The following is a 26,548-nucleotide window of genomic DNA, read 5'->3' as shown; positions in this document are numbered from 1 at the left end:
AGACACATGCCTGTAGTCCCAGCACTCGGGGAAGCAAAAACAGGAGGATCTCTGTGAGTTTGAGGCCAGCCTGGACAGGAAAGGTTACATAGACAAACCCTGTGTCATTAAAAGACAGAGAGAGAGAAAGAGAGAGAGAGAGAGAGAGAGAGAGAGAACTTCAGGAGGGGAGGAAGAAAGGAAGGAAGGGAGAGAGGGAGGGAGGGAGGGAGAGAGGGAGGGAGGAAGGAAGGAAGGAAGGAAGGAAGGAAGGAAGGAAGGAAGGAAGGAAGGAAGGGGAAAAATAAATTTTCTTGATCTTAAAAGACTGTCTCAGACTTACTAACAGGGCCCTGAGTCAGGCCAACACCCCTCTTCCATTCCTGGATGAAGTATCCCATCAGTAAGGAATCAAAATAATGATACATTTAAAATGTAAATTACCTTTGTGCAGCTTCAATTTCTTTACTTCAGGGCTCAATTAACTTTAACACTACAGCTAATCTGAAAGTCACACAGCTATTATGTGAATAAGCACATTTCAACATCACATACTGAACCTGAGAACTGTCTCATTTCCCCAATTTGAGTATTTCTTACCTCTTCCTCATCTTCAACATCCAGAATTCCTGAATCCTGTTCAGACCTCGGGTTTGTGCTCTCCATCTCTGCATCAATGATTGTATAAACATCTTTCTTAGATTTTCTCTTGCTACCTATTTCAGGCTGTTGCAACACAATGTTATCCAGGCTTCTTTGCTGTTGGGCCCAGGATATTTAAAAATAAATACAGAAAATAATAAAAATTAGAAGGAAAAAACCTCAAGCTTCCAATGAACTATTTTTTAACAAATCAATACCTTAAAGAAAAAAAAAGATTTATTAATATATAAATTTTTAGACCTAAAAGTAAAATTAAGCATAGTAATGCATACATGTTGTTGTTTTTTACAGGGTCTTGTATAGCTGCTTTCAAATTTGTTTTGATGTGGAGGAATGCCTCTCCATGTCCCAAGTGCTGGGATTCCAGGTCTGCACTTCCAAATTCAGTTTAAGGTTTGAGCCTTTGTCCTGAAGTTATCCTATATCAGCCCTTTTCAAAGCCAACACAGGAAAAAAAAACCTTGTTGATACAATCATAAGCCTTTTAAAGTATTTGCTAAACAACCAGTAACAACCCTACCCATCCCATTTTCACCTACATATCCAGGAGTGTGGTACAAATGCCTACTGGTGATATCCTACAAAGAAAGGCAATACTGAAACCAAAAATGATAAAAGAAGATGGGACAGCAATTTGGAATGAACTGCAATAAACTTAAGCATAGGGATTATTTAGAAAACAGAGTTCTGGATATGAAAGCAATAAAATTAGTCAAGAGGATGAATTACCTTAAAACACATTTTCTCAGGAAGTGTTTTGAACTAGCGAATGTAGCCTACAGAAAGTAATTTTAAAGGATTTACTGTTCAGAATTTAAAATACACTCACCTAAAAATGTTAATTAAAATGATATTCTACTTTGAATAGACCCAAAGAGAAAGAGAATGTCCCATCCAGAGTCAACATTAAAACCTCTAACCATACAGAGCAGCTACAAGTGAACTTAGCCACTCTCAGAAAATTGAGGTTAAGACAAAAGGTTTGCTCCAGTCACAACACCAATGAGCAATAAGGAGAAGTTTCAAGTATGAGCTCCTAAGTTCCAGACCTTCATTCTTCACTATACCAACAGCCAAGAACAGGGCAAGTGTCTTCCACAATAAGAGTTCGGTGACCACACCAACAGATACAATGCACATTGCATATCCTTGAGAGGCAGAGACAGGACATCCCTGGAGCAATATGGCTAGTGAGATTGGCCAAATCAGCATCTTTAGGGCTCAAGTGAACAACTACGACTCAGTACATACAGTGGGGAGTAATCAGGGAAGAAGCCAACACCAATGCTGGGCCTCCACAAGCACAGGTAAATGCACACACATAGTGCACACAGGAAAAAGAAAAAAGAATGGGAATGACACTGTCACTAAGAAACTTAGGTAGCCATGTCATGGCGGTGCATGCCTACGTTCTCAGCACCCAGAGGCAGAGGCAGGTGGATCTCTGTGAGTTTAAGGCCATCCTGGTCTACAGAGCAAGTTCTAGGACAGTCAGGGCTATGCAGAGAAACCCTGTCTCAAAACAACAGATGATAGATACATAGATGGACAGATATTTGATAGACAGATAAAGAGAGAGAGACAGACAGACAGACAGACAGAGAATAGGAGAGATAGATAGATAGATAGATAGATAGATAGATAGATAGATAGATAGATATAAGAAACTCGGGTAATTTGTTTAATTCAGAAAATTTTCTCCATTAAACCTGCTTTTCCATATCATGCCAAGGTGCAAGACTTGAGTTCATGACTTCTTGAAGATCACTATATTAATTAATATATTTCTCCTCAATACCAAGTTGAAATTAATTCATGAGAAAATAAGTGTCACTGAATCTAAATGAGATTAAGGATCTCAAGATAATTCTTCAGTATTAGAAGTCAGCTAAGGTACTGGTCAAATGAAACAACTATAGCAAAACAGAAAAACTTGAACTATGTGGGCTAGTTTCAACCAAAACAAAATAAAAAGACTCTACATTCCAGAGATTTGAATCAATGCACAAACTTGTTTCTCTGCATATTATCCATTGACATTCTGGGTTCACTTACATCAAATCCATGGCTTCAATAACAAACCAAGCTAGAGCAGGCAACCACAAACAATTTGGGTCTATACAAAACACAAGCATTTGTGAACTCAAGTTAAGTACAGCATCCTTTCTACACCGCTCAGTGAGACAGCCTCCTGCACTGATCTGCTGCAGACCACACACCAAGGACCAAGGACTCAGGAAACAAAAAGAATGGAGAACTTCCACACTCTCCTATTCCAAAGAACAAATCTTCTGTGGAGGAGTGACTGCTTACTCCCTTCTTTCTCTACCTTCTTTCAGAACATGAAAGCCAAAGATGTTCTTAAGTATGTCTTCACAACAAATCCCAACCAATTAGTGTTCTTTCACAATCAAAAACCGACAGTTTAGCAGAAACAATCCAGAGGAGCCACACTAGATATTGACATTCAACAGAAGACCATACAATTCCAAAAGTACCTAGGGAAGTAACTTTAGATTGTTTTCTATAATTTGTTGTTGTTGTTCTTGTTGTTGATGTTGACATACAGTTTTTCTATCAATTAGGGGAATACAAGACAGTCTTGGCCCGTCACTGTGGTGAAGGAGTGAGCTCTGAACTAAAGTCACGGGGCTTTGTGTTGCATTCTGAAGCCCTAGAGTCTGCTGTGGCCCAAGCAAAAACACATTTTCATGTCTGTAGAAGGTCTACCAGAAAACTTGCCATGCAGGAACTGGCAGCACTACAAATTGCCATGTGGAACAATCACATAAATACTCAGATATTACCAATAGGGAAGTCCATTCAACTCACCATCTTTCAAAATACATGAGACTGAAAGGAGATGGCAAAGACAAAATACACATACAAATAAATACAACACAGATAGACCATCATGAAAATGTAACATTCAGGTTGATGAAAAATTCCACTTAGAACTTTTCAGAGCTCTTTCTTAACATGTTCTTTACCAAGAACATTTAAATTCAGAGCTGCGGCAGCAACCAGCTAATTCCTAAGACTCAGCCTGTGCTATGGGGAAGGAAGAACAAGACACATAGTGGCCGTGAGCCCTGCGCACTACTAGTGTCTTCACTTTTTCCTGCTCACTCTTTCAGTGAATAACTTTAATTCACTTTGCCATTCATACCTATTCTTCCTTGAGAATTCCTCAACTCTTGTTCTTTTCTTGTTCAACAACTCCAGTTTCCTATATTGTTGGTATTTTCTGATATTACTTTGATTCAAAACAATAATGGAACTTGTCACCTCCACCACCACCCCTAACCAAAGCTCCTGTTCAATGTATATGCAAACTTCTTCAAGCAAATTAAGAGTGAAGGTTAAGAAGTACAAGACCAACTGGATGTCTACATGCAGAAAAATGAAAATAGATCCATATTTATCACCCTGCACAAAACTAAAGTCAAAGTGGATCAAGGACCTCAACATAAAACCAGATACCCTAAATCAATTGGAAAAAAAAGTGGGGAACAGCCTAGAACTCATTGGCACAGGAGACAACTTCCTGAACAGAACACCAACAGCACAGGCTCTAAGAGCAACAATCAATAAATGGGACCTCATGAAACTGAAAAGTTTCTGTAAAGCAAAGGATACCGTCATCAAAACAAAACGACTGCCTACAGATTGGGAAAGAATCTTCACTAACCCTTTATCTGACAGAGGACTAATATCCAGTATATACAAAGAACTAAAGAAGCTGAAAAGCAGCAATCCAAGTAATCCAATTAAAAAATGGGGAACAGAGCTAAACAGAGAATTCTCGACAGAGGAATATCGAATGGCAGAAAAACACTTAAAGAAATGCTCATCCTCATTAGCCATCAGGGAAATGCAAATCAAAACAACCCTGAGATTTCACCTTACACCCATCAGAATGGCCAAGATGAAAAACTCAAGCAATAACACATGCTGGAGAGGTTGTGGAGAAAGGGGAACCCTCCTCCACTGCTGGTGGGAATGTAAACTGGTACAACCACTCTGGAAAGCTATCTGGCGCTTTCTAAGACAAATAGGAATAGTGCTTCCTCCAGACCCAGCTATACCACTGCTAGGTATATACCCAAAGTTTGTTCAAGTACACAAAAAGGACACTTGCTCAACCATGTTTATAGCAGCTCTATTTGTAATAGCCAGAACCTGGAAACAACCCAGATGTCCATCAACGGTGGAATGGGTACAGAAATTGTGGTATTTTTATACAATGGAATACTACTCAGCAATCAAAAAGGAGGAAATCATGAAATTTGCAGGCAAATGGTGGGATCTAGAAAAGATCATTCTGAGTGAAATATCCCAGAAAGAGAAAGACAAACATGGGATATACTCACTTATATAGACCTATAAGATATGATAAACATAATGAAATCTATACACCTAAAAAAGATAATCAATTGAGCGGACATGGGGTAAGATGATCAATCCTCGTTTAGAAAGACAGATGGGATGTGCATTGAACATATGACAGGAGTCTACTGAGCGCATCTGAAAGACTCTAACTAGCAGTGTTTTCAAAGCAAAGACTCATGACCAAACCTTTGGCAGAGTACAGGGAATCATAAGAAAGAAGGGGAGTTAGTATGATGGGGAAAGGATAGGAGCTCCACAAGGACCAAATATATCTGGGCACAGGGTATTTTCTGAGACTGACATTCAACCAAGGACCATGTATGGATATAACGTAGAACCTCCACTCAGATGTAGCCTGTGGTAGCTCAGTAACCAATTGGTTTCCCAAAGTGAGGGGAACAGGGACTATTTCTAACAGGAACTCAATGACTGGCTCTTTGGTCTCCCCACCCCCGAAGGGAGGAGCAGTCCTGTTAGGCCACAGAGGAAGGCTTTGCAGCCAGTCCTGAAGATACCTGATAAAACAGGATCAGATGAATGGGGAGGAGGTCCCCCCTATCAGTGGACTTGGAAAGGGGCACGGTGGAGATAAGGGAGGGAAGGAGGGACTGGAAGGGAATGAGGGATCGGGACACGGCTGGGATATAGAGTTAATAAAATGTAACTGATAAAAAAAATAAAATAAAAAAAAAAAGAAGTACAGGACCAAACTCCAAAAACTAATTACTTACATTCCACATAATAGAAAGATCAGGGGCCTGGGGAGATGGCTCAGTGGTTAAGAGTGCTGTCTGCTCTTCCAAAGGATCCAAGTTCAAATACCAGTACCCATATGACAGTATAACTGTCTATAACTCCAGTTCCAGGTGGTCTGACACCTTCCCACCAATGCACATAAAATTAAATAAATTTAAAAAAAAAAGAAATATCAGTAGTCCCTTCTACTTAGTTCAGATCAAATCCTAAACCATGAGGGACTTTCCACTTGTATACTCACATTATATCTCTACCCGATAACATGACTGAATCCAACACTTTCTCCAAAATTCAAACAAGTTTTTCCTATAGAAAGCCTTCTGTAACCAGGCATGGCAGCACACCTGTAATGCCAGTACTTAGAAGATGAAAATAGAAGGACCATGGTAAGTTCAAGGGTAGGCTAGGATACATAAGACCCTGTCTTTTAAAAAGTATAAATAAAAGAAGTAAAACAAGAACAAAAAGAGGGGAAAGAGGGAGGGATGGAGGGAAGAAGAGAATGAAAAGAAAGCAGTGTCCCTTATATATAACTCAAATGGTACTTTCTATATTTCTGTTCTCCATCAAACATGTATCGAATGCCTAATTGAATACCATGTGAAGCAATTTCAATACTGAGGAGGCAAAGGAGAAATGACGAAGGAGTGTGAACAGAGAATTACAAGGTCTGCTTTACAATATAGAGAAATCATCTAGGTACAGAGAGTAGTCAACTGTGGGAAACTAGACTAAAGGCAGGAAAAGCAACATAGATCACTGTAAGAACCCAAAAAAACAATGATAAGAACCAAGTAAGGTACAACCAGAGATAACTGATGTGTTGATATGAATGCTAAACATGATAGAGAGAAAAAGAAATGAGAACAATTCAAAGTGTTCTGGTTTTGATGGCTAAATAGTGGAGCTAGCTTCAGAACAGAGAACATGCCAATCACAGGATAAATGAAGAATCATTAAGGTGAGTATCATAAGCCTGCTGGATATTCGGGTGAAATCGGCATAAAAACACTAAAACAATGTGTCTCAATTTGAAAGTAAGAAAAGCTTTGCCGCTGTAGGAATCCCCAGTGCAGACACCTACCACACACAGAGTCCAACTGAGATACAGGTTTACTACATGCATGCAGCAGAGGACAAATGGAGTCTGGATGAGAATGTGACCTGGCCCTAAAATTCAAGGATAAGCTACTAGAAAGCAGTGGGGGGCTGTGCCCATAGCCACGGCATTACCTAATGTGAACTGTGAACCTAAGATGTCACTATTAACTGTCAAATGTCGGAGTTCCTATGAACCATTTTATACACACTATTAAATAAAGGCCTCTTGTGGAATGCAAGTCCCAGCTCACAAGACAACTAATTAAGATTCAGAGTTCAAAAGGAAGACTCAAAACCTGAAGGCATCTGTGTTTATCAATACAACACTGACCTCTAGTGGTTTACATTATACACAAATCACTTTAGAAATGAAAGGAAGGGCTTTAAACTTGGAGGCTGGGGACCTCTTATAATTACTGTAAAAAGGCTGAGTATTAAATGCACTAAGTTTTGTGGAATAAATAGTCTTTGAGTCCAAACCTTGAAATTTACTGATTCTATTACCACGTAAGGTTTGCTTTGCTTTTCTGGAACAGTCTAATCTAGTAAAAACCAACTATCAAATCTACCTCGGAGTACCACCCAGATTGAAAAATATTGTAAATGAAGACCTTCAGCTAAAACAAAACAAAATATCCCAGCTGCCTTCCTCTGAAGATAACAGGAACCTGCATCACTGTCTACTGTGGAAGCATGAGCTTCCTAGAAGCATACTCAGATGCACAGGCATTGGAGCAGCTGCTACTGCTACACGTTAGAAGCCAAGCACTGCAGCAGCAGCAGCAGCGAGCACGGTGCATTTACACGAGACACTGCTGCAGACCCTCTAGGCCTCACCTCTCATTCTGGAGGCTTCATCAGCAATCTGCACTACACATCCAGAAGAAAGTGACCAAAACCTCGGGGACCTCAACTGCCAAACCGAGGGCTTTTCTAACACCGTAAGAAATAACTTGTCAATCAGAGGATTGACCTCGTACAGGAGCAAATTGATACCCTATGGCAAATCGCTCAACTTGGCTGTCAATGAAAGTACGCTGGACTTTGAGTCACTAGCATACAACATGAGAATTTTCCCTGTGCTGCAAATCTGTCTAAACAATTGTCTAGCTATATTTTAGGTAACTGGACTGGAGAATTCGATACTACGATGGAGCAGCTGAGAGTGGCCATTGTCATGGTAAATTCTACCAGAGTGGACGCAGGACTAGCCACAGGATTATCATCATGGATTGCTGCAGCCATGAATCATCTGAAGGAATGGGCAGGCATGGGAGTAGGCCTTCTGGTGTTGGTCACCTTGGTTTGCCTGTGGTATATATGCAAGATTAGAGTCTCACAACAGCGTAATGCAGCCATGACCATTCAGGCCTTTACAGCCATTGAAGCAGGACAGTCTCCCCAAGCATGGTTGGCTACCATAAAAAGCCAAAATGTTACGCTCAGGATGCGAGGCTAAGCACTGCACTCAGGGTCAGCCGCTTTGGACCCAGACAAGAGCATGTCTGATTGCATGCGGGTTGATGCCCCAGGTCCCGCCTCTGAGAAAAAGGTATCGGACGGGTCTGATGCTCTTTGGGTGATGACACCTAAATGAACATCAGTACAAAGTCCCAATTTATTTCTAATATCAGAGATCAGACCTCTACTCTTGCCTGATGCGTCCAAAACAAAAAGGGGGAACTGTAGAGAGCTGCGTAATGCCGTGCCTGAAAGATGGAGCTGGTTTCTGCCTTCCACCTTCCCGATGGTGAGTGCTCTGTCACAAACAACTCCACATTTGGCTAAGGCTGAGGATCTGGCTTGCTTCCATGTATGTGGACCTATCTGCATTGCCCACGTGGCATGCTGAGGTTGGCTACCCAGAGGCTATTTAAAGTGGGCTGGCTTTCCCCAGGTCAGATGATTGTTCAAGGTTCCTGAATAAACTGCATTGAAAAAAAAAAAAAGAACTATAAATCTATGAGGCTGGAGAGATTGCTCTGCAGTTAAGAGTTACTGGTGCACTTACACTGATCTGAGTTTAGTTCCTAGCACCCATGTCAGAAAACACACAGCTACTATAACTCCAGCTCTGATATGTCTAGACACCTATACACATGTGTACATACCTGTACACATATTTTTTTAAAGAATAAAAATAAATTTAGAAAGCAAAAAGAACTGCAGGCTTAAAAAAGACCAAATACTAGGGTTCTTTTTAAATCTCTGCTATGTAAAGACAAAGAGGCACTATCAAACTATAGCTAACTGCAGAGCTTCACCTAAGGGTTAAGATATATTGCATCTTGAGATATAGAAGTTGAATACATTTATAGGTTAAAAACAAATTAAACACTTATGTAGAAAAATAATAAAACTTTTATATCCATGAAAATTATAAGATTTATAAGTTTATAAAACAATTATATACATATTATATTATAAACATAAAATTTATAAAACTTATAAAATATATAAAATCCATGAAAATCCTTTCCTTAAATGAATCTCAGTTTGTTTCCATCCCTTCCCCCAAAATAAGAACATACATGTAAGAAAACAATTGTCCTTCAACTCCTTAGCACGGGATGCTGCACTCTAGGCCGGAAGGACAGAGGAGAAACACGCATTGTCCAGACACCGCCAGTAAGAAGTACAACCTTCGGCGACCTCCCACCACCTGTAAACCGCCTGCCCAGATCCTCCTTTTCACCCAGGATTCTACACGCAGACCTCATATCTAATTTTTGACCTAAATATCTAATTTTTCCTTGGAATGAGCCACACCGCATAATATACCTTAAACAGCATTGCCATAAACCCTTTCAAAAGATAAAGGCCTCTAACTTCTTCCTTCCCTTCCAATCAGGCTGACTTCCACTGTATGGAAGGCGGTGGCCATTCTGGTTTCTACAGTAGTACAAGTACTGTTTTCTCCATCTTCAAACAGATCCATTAGCACTGCTTGAGCTTTGTGTGAGGGTACACATGTGTGCATGTGTGTCCGTGGATGCATACACGCATAAAATCTGCCTGTGGAAGCAAAAGTTGATGCCTTCTTCAGGTGCTTTCCACCTTAAATCTTTAGGACACGGTTTCCACCGAACCCGGAGCTCACTACTTCACTAGTTTACGTGGGTAGTGAGCTCCAGGACCCTGTGGCTTCCACCCCCCTGGTAATGCCCTGCTTTTACATGGGTGCTAAGAATCTAAACTCAGGTCCTCACACTTGCTTGGCAGGAGCTTTAGTCAGACATCTCTCCAGCCCCCACGCTGTTGTAATTGCTAATCACACTCAGAACCCTCAAGTGGCTTGACTGTCTATAAATTTAAAAATCATCTCCCCTCTCTCTAACATGCACACTATACATAAATAATTTAAATTTTTTAAAAGAAACACGTACTTACATAAGTACCAAAATCATGTACTTTGTGAGGTAAACATTCTCAGCCAGGTTAATTTCAGTTGTGAGGCCCTTTAACTGAGATGAAGATTTATTTACTTTTAAAATTCTGTCTTACCTTTTTCAAATTATATGCCAAATTCATGAATGCCAAAATCTACATGAATAGAAAGAAAACCTAAAAACATTTAACCAACTTATTTGGCTCCAAAGCTCTACGGATGTTCTGCTTAGCATCCAGAAAACAGTATATTTGCGTGATGGTCATGACGTGACCTCTGTAAACTGGCACAGTGAGGAGGACTGTGCCAGAACTGAATCTAAAAATGTTCATTCTAAATGTTCACACTAAATCAGAGGTTCATTTGGTTATAGTCAAGACTTAGCCAACAAAGTCGAAGGCTGAAAGACTCATGGTGACCATTAATTCTTCCCCAAGGTCAATGCTGAAAACATTTACTAAAGGGCCGGACTCAACAGCCCAGCCTTCCCTAAGGATCTTTAGGCGGCTAATGGCTGCCAGGGGAGGGAAAGATATTCTCTTCAGTGGTATAACCACTGGTGAGGTGTTCATGATCCTGTAAACAAGTCTAATGAATAGTAGAAGGGGGACTAGCTGGGGAAAGGAAGGAGACTAATGAGAATGGAAGGCATAAAGAAAGTGTACAGGGAACCGAATACAATCAAGATACACTCTATGTACGTATGGAAATGTCATAATGAAACCCACTATTATGTATAATTAACATATCCTAATAACATCAATTTCCTAAAGTTACTTAAAAAAAAATCCCTAGGTCCCTTCTCTTTTATAGCTACTAGCTCCCTTTTCTTTTACATTTTTATTGAAAAAAATTGAATATAATCTTATCATACTTTCCCCTCCTCCAACTCACAAAAACAGAAAGATAAAAAAAAGACAAACAAAAACCTAAAAAATGGAAAACAAAGTGGAAAAAAACAAGCAAAGGATCAATAAGGCAAATATATGCCCAAAAAATAGGACCCAAGCATATACTTCTAGATATACAACCAAAGGATTCTATATCAACATGCTAGAGACATCTGCATGTCAATCTTTACTGCTATACTACTCAGAACAGCCAAAAAATGGAACCAGCCTAACACCAACAAATAGATGGATAAAGAAAACTGATAAATATACACAATGGACCTTTATACAGCCATGAATAAAGTAGAATCATGACACTAAATGAAATAAACCAGATCTAAAAGGGCAAATACCACCTTTTCTTTAATGCACAATTTAAATTTTAAATTCTATATGCACCTGTGTGCATGCATGCACATGTGTATGTGTGTGCCTGTGTTTATGTAAGAGAGAGAGATGAAACTAGAATGGGAATCATGAGAGAAAGAGTTCTTAAATGAGTTAGAAAATAGAATAATGGAATACATGTAATTAAAAAAAAAAACAGAAGGAGGAGACAGGAGCTCTACAAGGAGAGGGAAAAAAAATCTGGGCCCAGGGATCCTTTCTGAGATTGATACTCCATCTAAGGACCATTCATGGAGATAACCTAGAACCCCTGCATAGATGTAGCCCGCACAGCTCAGTAGGTTCCCTAGTAATGGGACGGGAACTGTCTCTGACATGAACTGATTGGCCTGCTCTTTGTTCACCTCCCCCTGAGGGGGGAGCAGCCTTACCAGGTCACAAAAGAAGACAATGCAGCCAGTCCTGATGAGACCTGATAGACTAGGAGCAGAGGGAAGGGGAGGAAGACCTCCCCTATCAGTGGACTTTGGGAAAGACAGGGGAGGAAATGAGGAAGAGAGGGTGGAATTGGGTGGGGACTAGGGATGGGGCTACAACTCGTTTACAAAGTGAATAAACTCTAATTAATAAAACAATAAATAAATTTTTTGAAAAGGTAACACCTTTATAAAATTGACTGTGCAATATATAGGTCCTATGGCCACGTCTAATTATTCATACTTACGAAAACAAAATATTTTAATTATGATAAGCAATATCTCTGAATGTGAAATAAAATTATAATACTATCTTTTGAAGAAACTAATATTTTTAATAAAAATGTAAAAAAATTAATGTCACAAAAACAACAGAAGGGAGAACTAACAGGGGGAAAACAAAAATAAGCTAAACAAGGGCAGGAGCTCAGAAAATGACAGTGAGGGAAAAGCATAAGTGAGAACAGAGAATAATAATATATGTAAGAAGATGCCTTTAAAAAAACAATTATTGGCATGCATGGGAATGCATGCCTTTAGTCTCAGCACTGATGAGGCAGAGGCAGGCAGAGATCTTGAGTTCAAGGCCAGCCTGGCTACAGAGTGAGTTCCAGGATAGCCAGGACTACACAGAGAAACCCTGTCTCAAAAAAGGAAAAAAAAAAAAAAAAGTATTTTTTTTAAAAAACACATACAGAGCTGATCATGGTGGCACACACCTTTAATCCAAGCACTTGGAAGGCCAGACTGGTCTACATACCAAGTACCAGGCCAGACATGTCCATATAAGTGAGGACTTTGTCTCAAAACACAAAGCAAACAACAACCATACACAGGCAAACACGCACAGAATAGTATTTCATGCACTAAGGGCCATTTCTAATATGAAAAGTTTGCACAGTTACTTAAAAGTACTGAATTCATAAAAGATTTCTTTGCAGAATAAAAAAATAAACCTTCTAACAACAGTTTCCAAAGACTGAGTGTCATGGTTAACATACCCATTCCAATGTGATCTAAACTCTATTAGAGGGTCTAAAATTGACAAGTTGCTTGCATCTGATCAAGTCTCTTTCCTTCCCTGGGTATTCATTTCTTCAGATAATTAGAGAATGAGACCAGCTAATCTCAAATTAACTGAAGTGATAATATTCATAACATAACTCTCTTTCAGCAAAGGCAAATGAATTTGTCTAGCAGAGGTCTGGAAAAAGCAACCTTTAGAAAAGTCAGCTTCTGGCTGGGAGTAGCAACATGTGCCTGCAAGTCCAGCACAGGAAGGGGAGGAGGACTTCCCCTATCAGTGGACCAGGGGAGGCGCAGGGGAGAAAACAGGGAGGGAGGGCAGGATTGAGAGGGGACGAGGGAGGGGGTTACAGCTAGGATACAAAGTGAATAAACTGTAATAAACAAACAAATATATATATGTATTGTGAGCCAAAAAAAAAAAAGACTTCCAATTTCAAATACTATACAAAGTCGAGTTAAATTCATCTCTGACACAAACTATCACCATCAGTCACAGAGTGAACAACACAGCTCATCACTCTGTTAAGATGGTTAAGAGCACTGGCTGCTCTTCCAAAGGTCCTGAGTTCAACTCCCAGTAGCCACATGGGGGCTCACAACCATCTATAGTGATATCTAGCGTGTAGGCACACATGCAGATAGAATGCTGTATTAAAAAAAAATAAGATTTTCATTCATGAAGGATTTTCCTAAAATGATAAGAAGTAATTAAGACAACTGGCAAGGAGAACTCTGTGTCTAACTGAATATTTGAAAACCCATTTGGTGAAACTGTCACAAACTAAGGACCTACTTGCTTCATGGCAGTCTCTCCAATTTTGTTCGAATGCTTGCGGATGCTCTCCAAGAAGTCTTTGAGATCAGACATGGAAACATCCTTTATCTCCTCCCCCAGCTTGGGGATGTTGTCCACCATCACCTGGCAGAATCGATAGTGGCTCACTTGAGGCAGATAGGTGTGCTCCAGGTGCTCCAGAGTCCTCAGAGCAGGGTAGTGCCTGGAAAACAACCAACCACCTGAGCTGACCTTCTTCTTCCTTAGGGGGGCAAAGACATAAGTTCTAACCTGAATTAGCTTTCACTGAACACTTAGACAAACCCAGTGCAGTGTTCCAGTGAAAACTTCTTAACTACTAAAAATTAATAGGCTTTAAAGACTAATAAATCAAAAACATCCAAACAATGAATAAATATGAATACCAAATGAAATTAAATATAATTTTTAGATTACCTCAATGTCAAAAGAGCATTCTATGAAAAGAAACAGCCCAAGAAGACTTCTAATGATGACAAAGGGAAGAATGTGTAAAGTCATGTGCATGTGTTTGTCTGTGTGTGCTGTGTGCATGTGCCCATGTGCAACACAAAAGTATCCAAATCAATCCATAACCGTCATTTTAGGAATTCAGGAAAATTAATAAAACTGCTCCATAGAAATGCTGCTACCAAGTCCAGCCCAGGGCCCTTCCATTATTACTTCACTTGCAGTTCCCCTGGGCTTCACCATTAGTCAGTCATAGCAAGTCTTGTGAAAAACAGCAGTTCCACAGACATTAAGACAAGACATATTAAGAGCAAAGGATGGAAAATATATAAAATGTTAAAGGAAATAAATGTATGTGCTAAAATAAAAAGATTAACATTTTTTTAATTTCTTTGAAAAATATTTGTAAAGTAATAATTTAACAGAATACATTTGGGTTCATAAAATTTATAAATATCATAAACATATCAACAGCAAACAGGAAGAGGAAAAAAGAAAATGAGGCACTTAAACAAAACTAGCAGAGTATGTGTATCAAATCTGTACAGGCAATGAAAGGAAGCTGCAATTATCTGAGATGCATATTTTATTCCTATAGCAAACTCCAAGAAAGTAAATAAAAAAAAATTTTTAAAGGGGTTGGAAAAGTTGGAAAGAGCCCTGGGAGCTCTTGCAGAGTACTGGGGTTCAGTTCCCAGCAACCATATAGCAAATTCACAGCCATCCATAACTCCAGTACCAGGAGATCTAGCGCCATCTTCTGGACACCTCAGGCACTGTATGCACATGGTGTCTGTACATACATACAGGCAAAACATCCAGACACTTAAGGTAAATTGTCTAAAAATGCTTTTAACATTTTTCAAAATCAATAAAATAAATAAAAGTGTACACTACAATAAATTTAAAACAAAAAATGGGAGAAACAGAAAACAAAGAGACTGGAAAAAGTATGAAACAAGAAAATCTAACTGTCAAAAACTATATTAAATATGAAAGGACTATAAACTCCAACTAAAAAGCACAACCATATTTTGTCTACAAGAAACATACTCTAGATTGAAAGACACAAAAAGTTTAAAAGTAAAAGATGGTCGATAAACTGTAGAGTAACTTCAAATAACTGAAACCAGTTTTTTGTTTGTTTGGTTTTATTTTTTTGGTTTTTGTTTTTTTGAGACAGGGTTTCTCTGTGTATCCTTGGCTGTCCTGGACTTTCTTTGTAGACCAGGCTGGCCTTGAACTCACAGAGATCCATCTGCCTCTGCCTCTCCCAGTGATGGGATTACAGATGTGAAATCGGTACTTTTAAGTTTCTTTATTGATTTCTTAGTGTACAAAACAAGCTTTATAACAAAATTTTTCATACATATATCATTGCATCTTGCTCAAATTTATTCTCCCAGTATCTTTCACCTTCCTTTTCCCTCCTCTTTCATTAATCATTATCCTCCCCTCAAATGGCCTCCACAGCATTCGTATAACAAAGAATGCTAATATGTGCAGTTAAACCTAGATTCTGCACATAAAAGAAAACATTGCTTGCTTTCTATTCCACCATTTGTTTCTCCTTCTCAACATTTCTATCTCTTCCTCCTTCCTCAGTCACCTATTACTATTTCATATGCGTTTATTATTTAACACTAATTATTATATAAAATATGTATGTCTAGCCTAGATTTATTCTTTCATTTTAATGCAGTATGGAAAGTAAGAGAATTCATAACATTTTCATGTCACTAAACTTTATTCATACATATATTTAAACTTAAAGTTTATGCATAAGAAAAAGTATGCAGTATTTGTCTGAGTCTAACTTACTTAACATAATGAATGGTCTCTCCATGCTTCATTTTCCAGCAAATGTCCTAATTCCACTTTTCTTTGTGGGGGAATTAGGTAGATGAACCACATTTTTTTAATCCATTCACCTGGTGATAAGCACCAAGGCTGGCTGCATACCTTGGATATCATGATTAGCAACATGCTGTGGAAGTACCTCTCTGGTGTGCTGGTTTAGCATCCTTCAGGGATACACCCATGAGAGACAGAGCTCGATAATACGACACTTCTATTAGCTTGATAACGAGACTTCTATTCTCTAGTTAGCTTTTTGAGAAATCTTTAAACTGTTTTTCCACGGTGCCTATATCTTCATGGGTGTCCTTACTTTATAAATGTAAAGTACTTTTCCCACATCATCAGCATTTTCTGTCTTTTCTGTGGGGAAGAGGAAGGATAACTGCTATTCTGATTTGGATGAGACAAAGATGGAATTTCCTTTTATCTGTTTTGTATTTCTTGTTTTAAAACTTTTTTTTTTTTTTTTTGCTTATGTGGGGGAAAAGCCAGTGATAGGCACATGTGGAGGTCAGAGGACAACTTACAAGAGTCCTTGTTGATGGACATTTGTATCCAGCAAGAAGCTCACTGAAGGTTTACTTTGCATTTTCCTGGCGGCTAAAGACTGAGTATTCTTTTCACGTATTTTTAGCCTACTGGTTTTCCTTTTTGAAAAACTGTATATTCAGCTCATTTTCCTATTTACTGATTTGATGATTTGTTCATATGGTATTTGATTTCTTTTAAATCTTTATCAAAAACTTGATATTAATCAACTAGCAGATACAAAATTGACAAAGAATCTGTTAAATTCTGTGGATGTCACCTCAGTCACCTTATTCTGCTGGCTGTCTTTTCTTTTTTTCTTTTTTTTTTTTCTATACAGAAGCTTTTTATTGTTTTGTAGTCTTGTTTGTGAATTCTTGTAATTGTTTCCCAAGTTCTGAAATCTTGTTCAGGAGGTTCTTACCAACAACTATATCTGGAGGTGTTTTCCTTATGTCTGTTTGTCTTCAGTAGTTTCAATTCTTAAAAATAAGGTCTCTGATCCATGAACTGAGTCTATTAACATGATTTAAAGATAGTAAACACTTCTGACAACTCAGAGAAACATAACAAAAGAAAGGGTACTATTCAAATGGCAGGCAGGAAAGCTTCTAAAGGCATACTAAGATTCATAAGTTGACTAAAAACAACTAGCTGAGTGTGGTGGCACAGGTCTATATCCCAGATCTTTGGATCCCAGCACCTATATCAGGCAGCTCACAACCACCTATACCTCCAGTTCCAGGGGATCTGACACCCTCTTCTAAACTCTGGGGATACCTGTACTCAAATGCATAAGCACATATACATATATACAAATCAAAATTGTTAAAAGAAAAAAAAACTTGAAAATTTTAAGTAAATTAACTAATGAGGCCAAGTGTGTCAGGAGGATCACAGTGAGTTTACAGGTAGCAAAAGCTACATAGAAAGGACCCTGTCTTTTAAAAAGTGGGGAAAAAAAAGTCTGAAAAGCTAATTCCTCCATTTCAATTGTATGTATGCTCATTCTCCCCTTTTCCCTCTAGGACAGCGGTTCTCAATCTTCCTAATCCTGCAACCTTCATGTTGTGGTGACCCCCAAACCATAAAATTATTTTCATTGCTACTTCATAACTGTAATTTTGCTACTATTATGAATCATAATGTAAATATCTATGTTTTCCAATGGTCTTAAGTGACCTCTGTGAAAGAGTTGTTCAGCCCCAAAAGGGTCGCAACCCACAGCTTGAGAATAGCTGCTCTAGAGATAAAGTTGAATGATACTGTAAGAAAAAGAACTCTTTCAAGATGATTTTTTTTTCAATTCTAGTAAAAGGTCCCTGAAAGTAAGTCACAGTTACCTATAAATTTTTTGTTCTCATTCATAACAATAAAATATGAAATACAAGCTTTCACCATTGAAAATAATAGTTCCTTTTATAATAGAACATATGTGCTGAAGACTCTTTAGGAAACACGAAACCCAACAGTAAAATCAGTGTTTACAACTTAAAAACAAATAACCAGGCCTCCAGCCATGAAAGCTTACCAAGAAACCAACAGACACACCTGGCTAATACCTAAGACAGGTGGGGAATGACACACCTGCATAGAGTTTTCCTGGAGTCTTTGCTGAATACTAAACCAGACATGGGGTATTTGAAGCGAAGAAAAAGAGAGAGAAGCAGTGGAAGAGAGAAGTGGGAGAAAAAAAGAAAAAGGAGAAAAGGATAAACTGACAGAAAGGTATAAGATGAATACTTAGGGAGCTCAGAGAAGGCAAAGAAATGTCCTAACGCCAAACAGCCAAATGCTGAATTTCATAGGTACCACTGGGCCATCCAGACCAGATTAAATATTCTGTAAAGCCCACTATATTTGGCCTGGTAGAGCTCTGGCTTTTATTGTTGTTATTGTTGTTGGAGAGTGTACCAGTATACATTCCCAGCTGGCCTGGAACTCACTACATAGACAATACTGGCCTCAAACTCACAAAGGTCCACCTGCCTCAGCTTCCTGAGTACTCAAAGTTATGAGCTATCATAGCTGGCCCTAGCAGAGCTTTAAAATGGGGGTACATCTGGGGATATCAGGTGTACAAGCCACTACTTCCCAAAATAAACCACAACACTAAACAGAAAAACAGCAAAGTTCCCCCAAAATCCAGACACCTGTCAACATAATATTATAATGTTCATTATCCAGCCAAAAGTTATCTTTTTACCTATAACCAGAAAAGTAAACTTTGTCTTTAAAAGTAAGTTCAGTAAGTGACAGGCTAGCATGAAAACAGCATTAGATCCATATGTTTGTACTTAAAAAGAAACAGCGTAACGACAAGAGGAAACATCAAAACCAATGATGGCTGTGGCCACTGCAGCACAGGGGATACGGTGTTTTTCTAGCCTGCACAAAGCCTCCTGGATTCCATTCCCAGCAACATAATTCAAGCACATTGACAAACAGCACTCAGAAGAGGCATGAGGCTCTGAAGTAATTCAAGGTCAATCTCAGTTATATATGATAAATCCAAGGCCATCCTGAACATAATAAGATCCTGTCTTTTAAAAAAAAAAATGTTGTTGGGCACAGGCCTTTAATCCCAACACCCAGGAAGCACAAGCAGGAGGATCTCTGTGAGTTTGAGGCCACCCTGATCTACAAAGCGAGTCCAGGACAGCCAAGGCTACACAGAGAAACCCTGTCTCAAAACAGAAAAAAAAAGTTTTGGTTTATTTTTTTTATTTAATTTCTTATTGCATGTATGTAGAGGTAGTGGAGGTGTATACCACAATGTGGAGGTCAGGGGACAATTCTGGGGAATCAGTTCTCTCCTTCCACATTTACATGAATTCTAGGTATGGACCTCAGATTTATACAACAGAATTCTACCCACTGAGCCATCTCTCCAGTCCCAGTGGATCCAAAGCCCTCTTCTGACCTTCATGAACACCAGACATACCAAACATACATGCAGGCAAAAAAATAATAATAATAATAAACTAACTAAATCTAACCCTTTTAAATAATACTAAGCACTGATATGATGGTGTCAGGTAGACAAGAAGATGCAGCTGCAGAGTATAACATGAGCCAACAAGCCCACTCAGAGGTGTATTCCCAATAGAACTCACCAACTACATGTCCACAGAAAAACTATCTATCGTTTTATTAATCATAACTAAAAGAGTGAAAATAACCCAAATGTTCACCAAATGATAAAAAATAAAATATAGTCCAGCCACACAGCGGAAGAACACTTCCATAAAAAAGAGTAAAGTACTGGTTTACACCAAAGCACAGCTGCGTCCTGCAAACACTGTCAAAGGAGAAGTCAAACATAAGAGGCCATGTGCTGTGTTGCCCAGCTTATATGAGATGTTCACAATATGCAAACATATGGATAAAAGTGAAGTGGCGGCTGCCCAGACTAAGGGAAATAATACTGGAAGAAGGTTTCTTTCTGAGGTGACTGACATGTTCTGCAGTCGAGAAGTGAGGACAGTTTCACCCTGTGAATGTTCTTAGACAGCACCAAGCTATACACCTAAAATGGTAAATAGTATGGCATACGAAAAACAAGTTATTTAAATAAATTATTTCAGAAACACCGCATTTCTGAGTGCATTCATAGCTATCACACTAACCCAAAAAGAGACAGTAAAGAATTCAGATCTATATAAACAAATAAAAGCATAAGAATCACTTAAAATATATAGATAAATGGAGAATTTTTAAATCTCACTTTTAAAGTATTTTTATGTGAAGTTCATAGCAAAAATTAAACTGTATTGTAGGCACTATGCCATACTTTGAAATAAGGTTAATTACAGTAACACCAAGGAAGGGATGGTAAAACACAGGCATAGTTTTCAATTTTTAATTGATAAATAGTAACTATATATTTGTAGGGGTACAGTAATATAATTTCATGTATACAACAGGTAAATCTATGAAGCATTTCCATTTGAATGGACACTCTATAAAGGACCTTGTGTTATATGTGACTTGCCATAATTATTTACAAATCACTGAAAATTAAAGAGTATTATAAGCTTAAAAGCAGCCATTCCAAAGAAATGAAGAAGTATGGATTATAAAACATTAGTAAAGACAAGATACAATCCTAAAATCTAGTTAACTGATTGAGAGGAAAGTAGACAGATAGAGAAAGAATAAATAATAGTGAGGACAAATTGAAAATAAATTAGACTGAAAGCCATATACAAATAACTGCATCAGGCATAAAAGATCTAAAGACCTCAACTAAAAATCAGATTGTACAGCAAGCGGGGCATGGTGGTAAACGCCTTTAGTTCCCAGCACATGGCAGCTAAGACAGGTGGATCTCTATGAGTTCCAGACCAGCCTGGTCTACAAAGTGAGTCCAGAACAGCCAGGGAGCACAGAGAAACTCTGTATCAAGAAAACAAAAAAGAAGCAAAAGAAAAAAAGATCACACCATAGGTGGTAAGACATACTGACAATCTATTTTCTCCAAAAGGGAAAAAAAACAAAAATTATAAAATAACACTCTAAACTCCTCAAAACTGATGAAGTTATGGAAGTCACGGAAAGACTGTAAAAAGCTCAAGACACAAGTAGGACGCTATAGAGATAGAACAGTGGTCTCAGAGCACTTGCTGCTCTCGCAGAGGACACAAGTTCAGACCCCAGCACCTATGTCAGACAATACACAAATGTCTGCAACTCCAGCTTCAGGGGATCCAATTCCTTCTTCTGGCCTCTGTGGGCATCCACAGGCACACAGCAAACACACAGACATACACACATATACACATAAGTAAATAATAAATCTCCTTTTTAAGTATTGTAAATAAAAGAAAGTTTTGATAATAAAAACCGCTCAATTGAAAAATCTTACCTTTTAGTTTTCATCTGGTCCCTCAGTTTGCTGTACATCTCTAGGACTTGAAAGAGAAAACAGAGCACATAGGCATCATTTAGACAAAATAGACAACTAATTCAGCTGAAGGAATTACAAGAATTCTACTCCATTCCCAGTTCCTCACCTGGAAGACACAGCATTAACTTATCAACAGTGGCAGAAATATTTCTTTGTTGTAGTCGACACTGCTTCAGCTCTTCCATTGCTATTACCAGCTTGGCAAAAGGGAAAAAAAATAGTTATGCCAAGAACTGTAAATAAAAAGTTTTCAGTTACATTTTCCTACCCTGCATTCAATTTATCTAAGAATCCCAGTTTCCTTAGTAAGACTTACTATGCAAGCTCAGTAACTGCCTTCCACAATCAGTGACACACTCCTACATGGCTTTCTACTTTCTCCCCACACTGCACAGACATCAAAAAAGGGCTATTTAAAATGAACCCTAAAGTACAAAGGCTATTCAGAAAAAAAGAAAACGTTTGCCCATTTTCTCCAAACCCTCTCAGACTCCATGATTTGCATTTCCTTGTGAACACTGGGCTCCTGAAGGAAGGCAGTCCTTCTTATCCTCAACAAGGCCCCATTTTAACCAACAAGCTCCACACTTAGAAAACACAGACTTGTACAAGATCCAGTTTACTGGAGATTAATTCACTGTCTCCCACAGTCATCTCAAAATGTAACAACTGTATCTGTAGAATAGGACTATGTGAAGTGAAAAGAGTAAGGATCCAGCTCACACATACACCTAAAAATTGCATCTCTTAGATATGTGAGAAGAAGAAAGAGAATGAAGATGGATGACTTCAAGTCAGAAGGTTGACTCTGACCTCAGCCTTGTTGATTATCGTATAAATTTCAAATCAACTGTTCTTTTTTTCCCCCATCAATTAGATATTGGAAATAACAATCTTGGCTTTGGATCAAGTAAATAAATGGATGTAAACTAAAAGGGCAAATTGTAAAAGTTTAAACGATGAGTTTGTCAAGTAACAGAATTGATTATTCTTTTTTCCTTTTTTTAATTTTTTAAAATTTTTATTAATTATACTTTGTTCACTTTATATCCCCCTTATAGCCCCCTCCCTGATTATTCTTTTTTTTTTAGAAGAAATATTTGTTGAGCACTCACTTTACAGCATTTGCTGTTTGGAAAGACGGCAGGAGTGAAACAAGCAAACCCTCTAACCATATGGAGCCGATTCTAACATCGGCCGATTCTAACAAGTACAGCATCAGAGTGCATAAAAGCAAACTGCAAAAAAAAACAAAAATAAAGCAAGCAATTTCCAACAAGGTCCTCAGGAAAGATCTTAGCAAGTAATGCGCAAGCTAGGTAGGGTGAACATGCCTGTAACCTCAGGACACTAGAGACTGTGACAGGAGAATTGCTCTAAGTTCAAGGCTAGAGCCTACTACTACAGAGGGAATCCTACCCAAGCCTGTGCTACACAGTAATACCTGGTTTGGAAAAAATACAGATAGCTGACATATTATCAGACATAAACTAAATAAGATCATTATACAAAAAAAAAAAAGAAGAGGGAAAGAAGAAAGAAGAGAGAGGAAGGAATGAAGGAAAGAACAAAGGAAGGAACAAAGGAAGATCATCCTTAGTGAGGTATCCCAGAAACAGAAACACACACATGGTATATACTCACTTATAAGTGGATATCAGGCATATAATAGGATAAACATACTAAAATCTATAGTCATAAAGAAGCTAAACAACAAGGAGGACCCTAGGGAAGAGGCTGAAACCTCACTCAGAAGGGCAAATAGGATAGACACTGGAAGTAGGAGAAGACAAGGAACAAGACAGGAGCCTTCCACAGGAGACCTCTGAAAGAAACTCTACCCATCAGGGTATCAAAGGAGATACTGAGACTCATAGCCAAACTTTGGGCAGAGTGCAGGGAACCTTATGGAAGAAGGGGAAGACAGAAAGAACAAGAGGGGACAGAAAGTCCACAAAGAGACCAACAGAACCAAAAATCAGTCTCTGGGCCCAGAGGTCCCTGCAGAGACTGATACTCTAACCAAGGACCATGCACGGAGAGGACCTAAACCCCTGTTCAGAGGAAGCTCATAGGTACTCAGTTTTCCCTAGTAAGGGGAACAGGGGCTGTCTCTGACATGAACTCAGGGGCTGCCTCTTTGTCACCTCCCCCTGCGGGGTGCCAAGCCACAGAGGAAAGCAATGCAGACAGTCCTGATGAGACCTGATAGACTAGGGTCAGATAGAAGGGAAGGAGGTCCGATCAGTGGACTGGGGAAGGGGCATAAAAGGAGATGATGAGGAAGGGAGGATGGGACTGGAAGGAGATGAGGGAGGAGGCTACAGAAGGGATACAAAGTGAATAAACTGCAATAAATAAATTTTTTAAAAAGAGAAAGGGAGAATAGATAGAGGGATAGAGGGAGGAGGGAGCAGTGAAGAGAGGGAGGAAGGGAAGGAAGAGGTATGGTGGCATATGCCAGTAATCACAATGGAAAAATGGAGGTAGAAGGATCCGTTCAAAGAAACCTTAGGCTACATGAAACCCTGACTGGAAAAAAAAAAAAAAAAAGAAAGAGGAGGAGGAGGGAGGAGGAGAAAGAAGAAAAAAAAGGAAGAAAAGAAGAAGAAGAAAAGAACAAAGAAGAAGAGAAGGAAGAAGAGGAGGAACCACCATAAGAGAAGAGGTCTGAGGCAGGTGAATATGAAGAAGGAAGGAACATTCCAGCAGGTATGGCAGATTTTTTCTTTTTTAAAGCACAGCCAGGAGAGGCTGCACATTATCTCATTGTACCCTGTGGTGGCTGCATTCATTTCATTCAAGTAAACATTACAAGAAATAACAGTAGCACCCAAGCTCTTCTAACACACTGCTTATATTCCTATAAGCCACAAAGTGAAGAACAGTCATTCAAAGAGAACAACACAAAACAGAAGAAAAAAATGTTTTCAAAAGGTAAAGTGGCCTTACTTCCTTGCCCTCATGTTGCAGTTTTCTATTAGTATCCGTCACTTGGTTCTGTGGAGAGAAGACAATTTAAACTCATTAAAAAAAAAGAATACTTGGACAATCACTGGATAAAGATCAAAATGTAATATGAAAAGATTGGGGTTAGGTCTCTAGACACTTTCTGTATTCCAGCACATGGGTATCCAGCTGCTCTATCTGCAGCTTAAACTCTTATCAGCTTTTCTAAGAGGTGCCACACCCACGCCAGTGTCGCCATAGTAGCATAAGCTACAGGGCGGGGGATATGATTTCCCCGGAAATAATGCCCCCTGGAAGGTCCCTGGCAAACTCATCCCACTTGGAAAAGAGACGTGTTCTGAGATTTCTACACTTCTTCAGTTGTGGCTCTGGGGCTGGAATAATAAATTCTTTGATCTTTCCCTGTGACACCTGAAACAGCACAACTAACTTTACAAAGAAATTTATTATTAGTAGATTGTTAAAGGCTTTAATAAAAATAAGTTTAAAGAAAGTAATAAATTAGATTTAGTATTAATAGGCATTAAGAATAGTAAAATAATAATAGGCTCCTTCTTAAGAAATAATAGCATGAGAGGTGCAGCTGGCGGGAGTTTCCCCCTCCCTTCAGTGCCTTGTTCCTAGAGAAGATCATAAATCTTGGGCAGAACATATGGGAGGAGGGTTAACAAAGGTGTAGTTAGATTTTGATATAGAGAAGGACTTTGGCAGGCATCTGACTTAGCTCCTGACTTTCCTCTTCATTGGTTAGCAATAATAAAACTATATTTGAGGTTTCTTTTCCTTTGTTTGCTCTGATCAAAAAGTTTTTAGGCCAAGATTATTCGTGGGTACTGCTTTATGTTTGATTGCATTTTGAGTTAAAATGTAAACTTTATATTCTTGGTAAAAGTCTAAATGTTCTGGGAAGTATACCAATTTTAAGGTGCCTTTTGTGAAATCATTATAAAAATACTAGCTTGATTTCAGTAAAGTTGCAACAGAGTCAAAACCATCAAGGTGTCTCTGTCTGTCAATTCTTCACCAAAACCGTGTCTTCCTGTCTAAAGCCTTGTTCTCCCGCGGACAACGGGAGCCCGACTGGGCCGGTCCGTGGCAAAGAGGCATCTCCATGATCTTTTGCAAAAGAAAAAGAAAAGCTGACTAAGAGACATGTTTGGTTTAAATAGTACATTCCAAAGTAAGATACTACCGTGTCCCCAAAATTATATTTTAACTTTGGAGAGAAAAGGAAAAACAAAAGGAGAACGAAATAAAATGGAAAATAATGCAAAGAGCCTTACCATCTGTACAATGTCTAGAACACAAATGTTAACACAGACCTTCCTCACATTACCATGTAGTCCTGAAAAGGCTAAAATTAATTTCAACTTTGTAACGCAAGTTAAGTTTTTACCAGTTATATTCTTAATCCCACAAAATGAGTTATTAAGTAGTTTGGGGGTCAATAATTCCTAACAGCTTCTAATACTTCCATACCCCCATTAATTCCACCACCAGACAGTCAAAATATGTGAATCAACCTCAAAATATGAGCTATGACTTATAAAGGAACCAGCACAAAACTTTTTTATTATCTACTTTTGATATTTCCACTAACATAAAACAAAGTTTTAGAATAGTAATTTCTTTATCATTTTAGACATGGACAATATTAACTTTCAAACTTCTTAAACAGAGTTATGTAGTCTTCCACTAGTAACTGCTCCTCCTTATACTTTTACGGCATCCCTCAATCCAGTATTTCCCACACTGTCCCTTAGAGCATCAAGAAATGTTATCTGATATTATTAACACATGGGCACACCTGCACTGCACACACAAAGAGGAGAGAATAACAAACACTATAAATGCTCAGGAAACGGACATCATATGGAGTGGTTTCCAAACTTATGTGATCCAACACCATCTCAAGAAACTAGTTTTTCAGAAAACACTTTTTTTATGTTTATCTTAAATTATGTACTATAACTGGATAATACAGTCCATAGCAGA

General features: G+C 38.6%; 1 protein-coding gene across 9 annotated transcripts in view; it reads right to left on the bottom strand.

Annotated features, from left to right (window-relative positions):
- LOC132649052 (exocyst complex component 6B-like) overlaps window positions 1-26,548 on the bottom strand; it is a 126,057-nt gene that overhangs the window by 37,402 nt on the left and 62,107 nt on the right. For 5 of the 9 annotated variants that reach the window (XR_009587476.1, XM_060371944.1, XM_060371945.1 and 2 more), the window contains exons 3-7: window positions 24,536-24,583; window positions 21,690-21,780; window positions 21,542-21,587; window positions 13,816-14,020; window positions 580-738 (exon numbers count right to left, since the gene is read on the bottom strand). Coding sequence is in view for 8 of the 9 variants with exons in the window: in XM_060371944.1 (XP_060227927.1) it covers window positions 580-738; window positions 13,816-14,020; window positions 21,542-21,587; window positions 21,690-21,780; window positions 24,536-24,583 (549 nt within the window). In the remaining variant the exon portion in view is untranslated. The remainder of the gene's footprint in view (window positions 1-579; window positions 739-13,815; window positions 14,021-21,541; window positions 21,588-21,689; window positions 21,781-24,535; window positions 24,584-26,548) is intronic. The other 4 variants (XM_060371948.1, XM_060371950.1, XM_060371947.1 and 1 more) reach the window with 1 other exon arrangement.

Source organism: Meriones unguiculatus, chromosome 18, assembly GCF_030254825.1.
Source record: "Meriones unguiculatus strain TT.TT164.6M chromosome 18, Bangor_MerUng_6.1, whole genome shotgun sequence".
NCBI classification, from domain to species: Eukaryota; Metazoa; Chordata; class Mammalia; order Rodentia; family Muridae; genus Meriones; species Meriones unguiculatus.
Note: the sequence above shows the minus strand (reverse complement) of the source record. Positions and strands in the feature narration are given on the sequence as shown.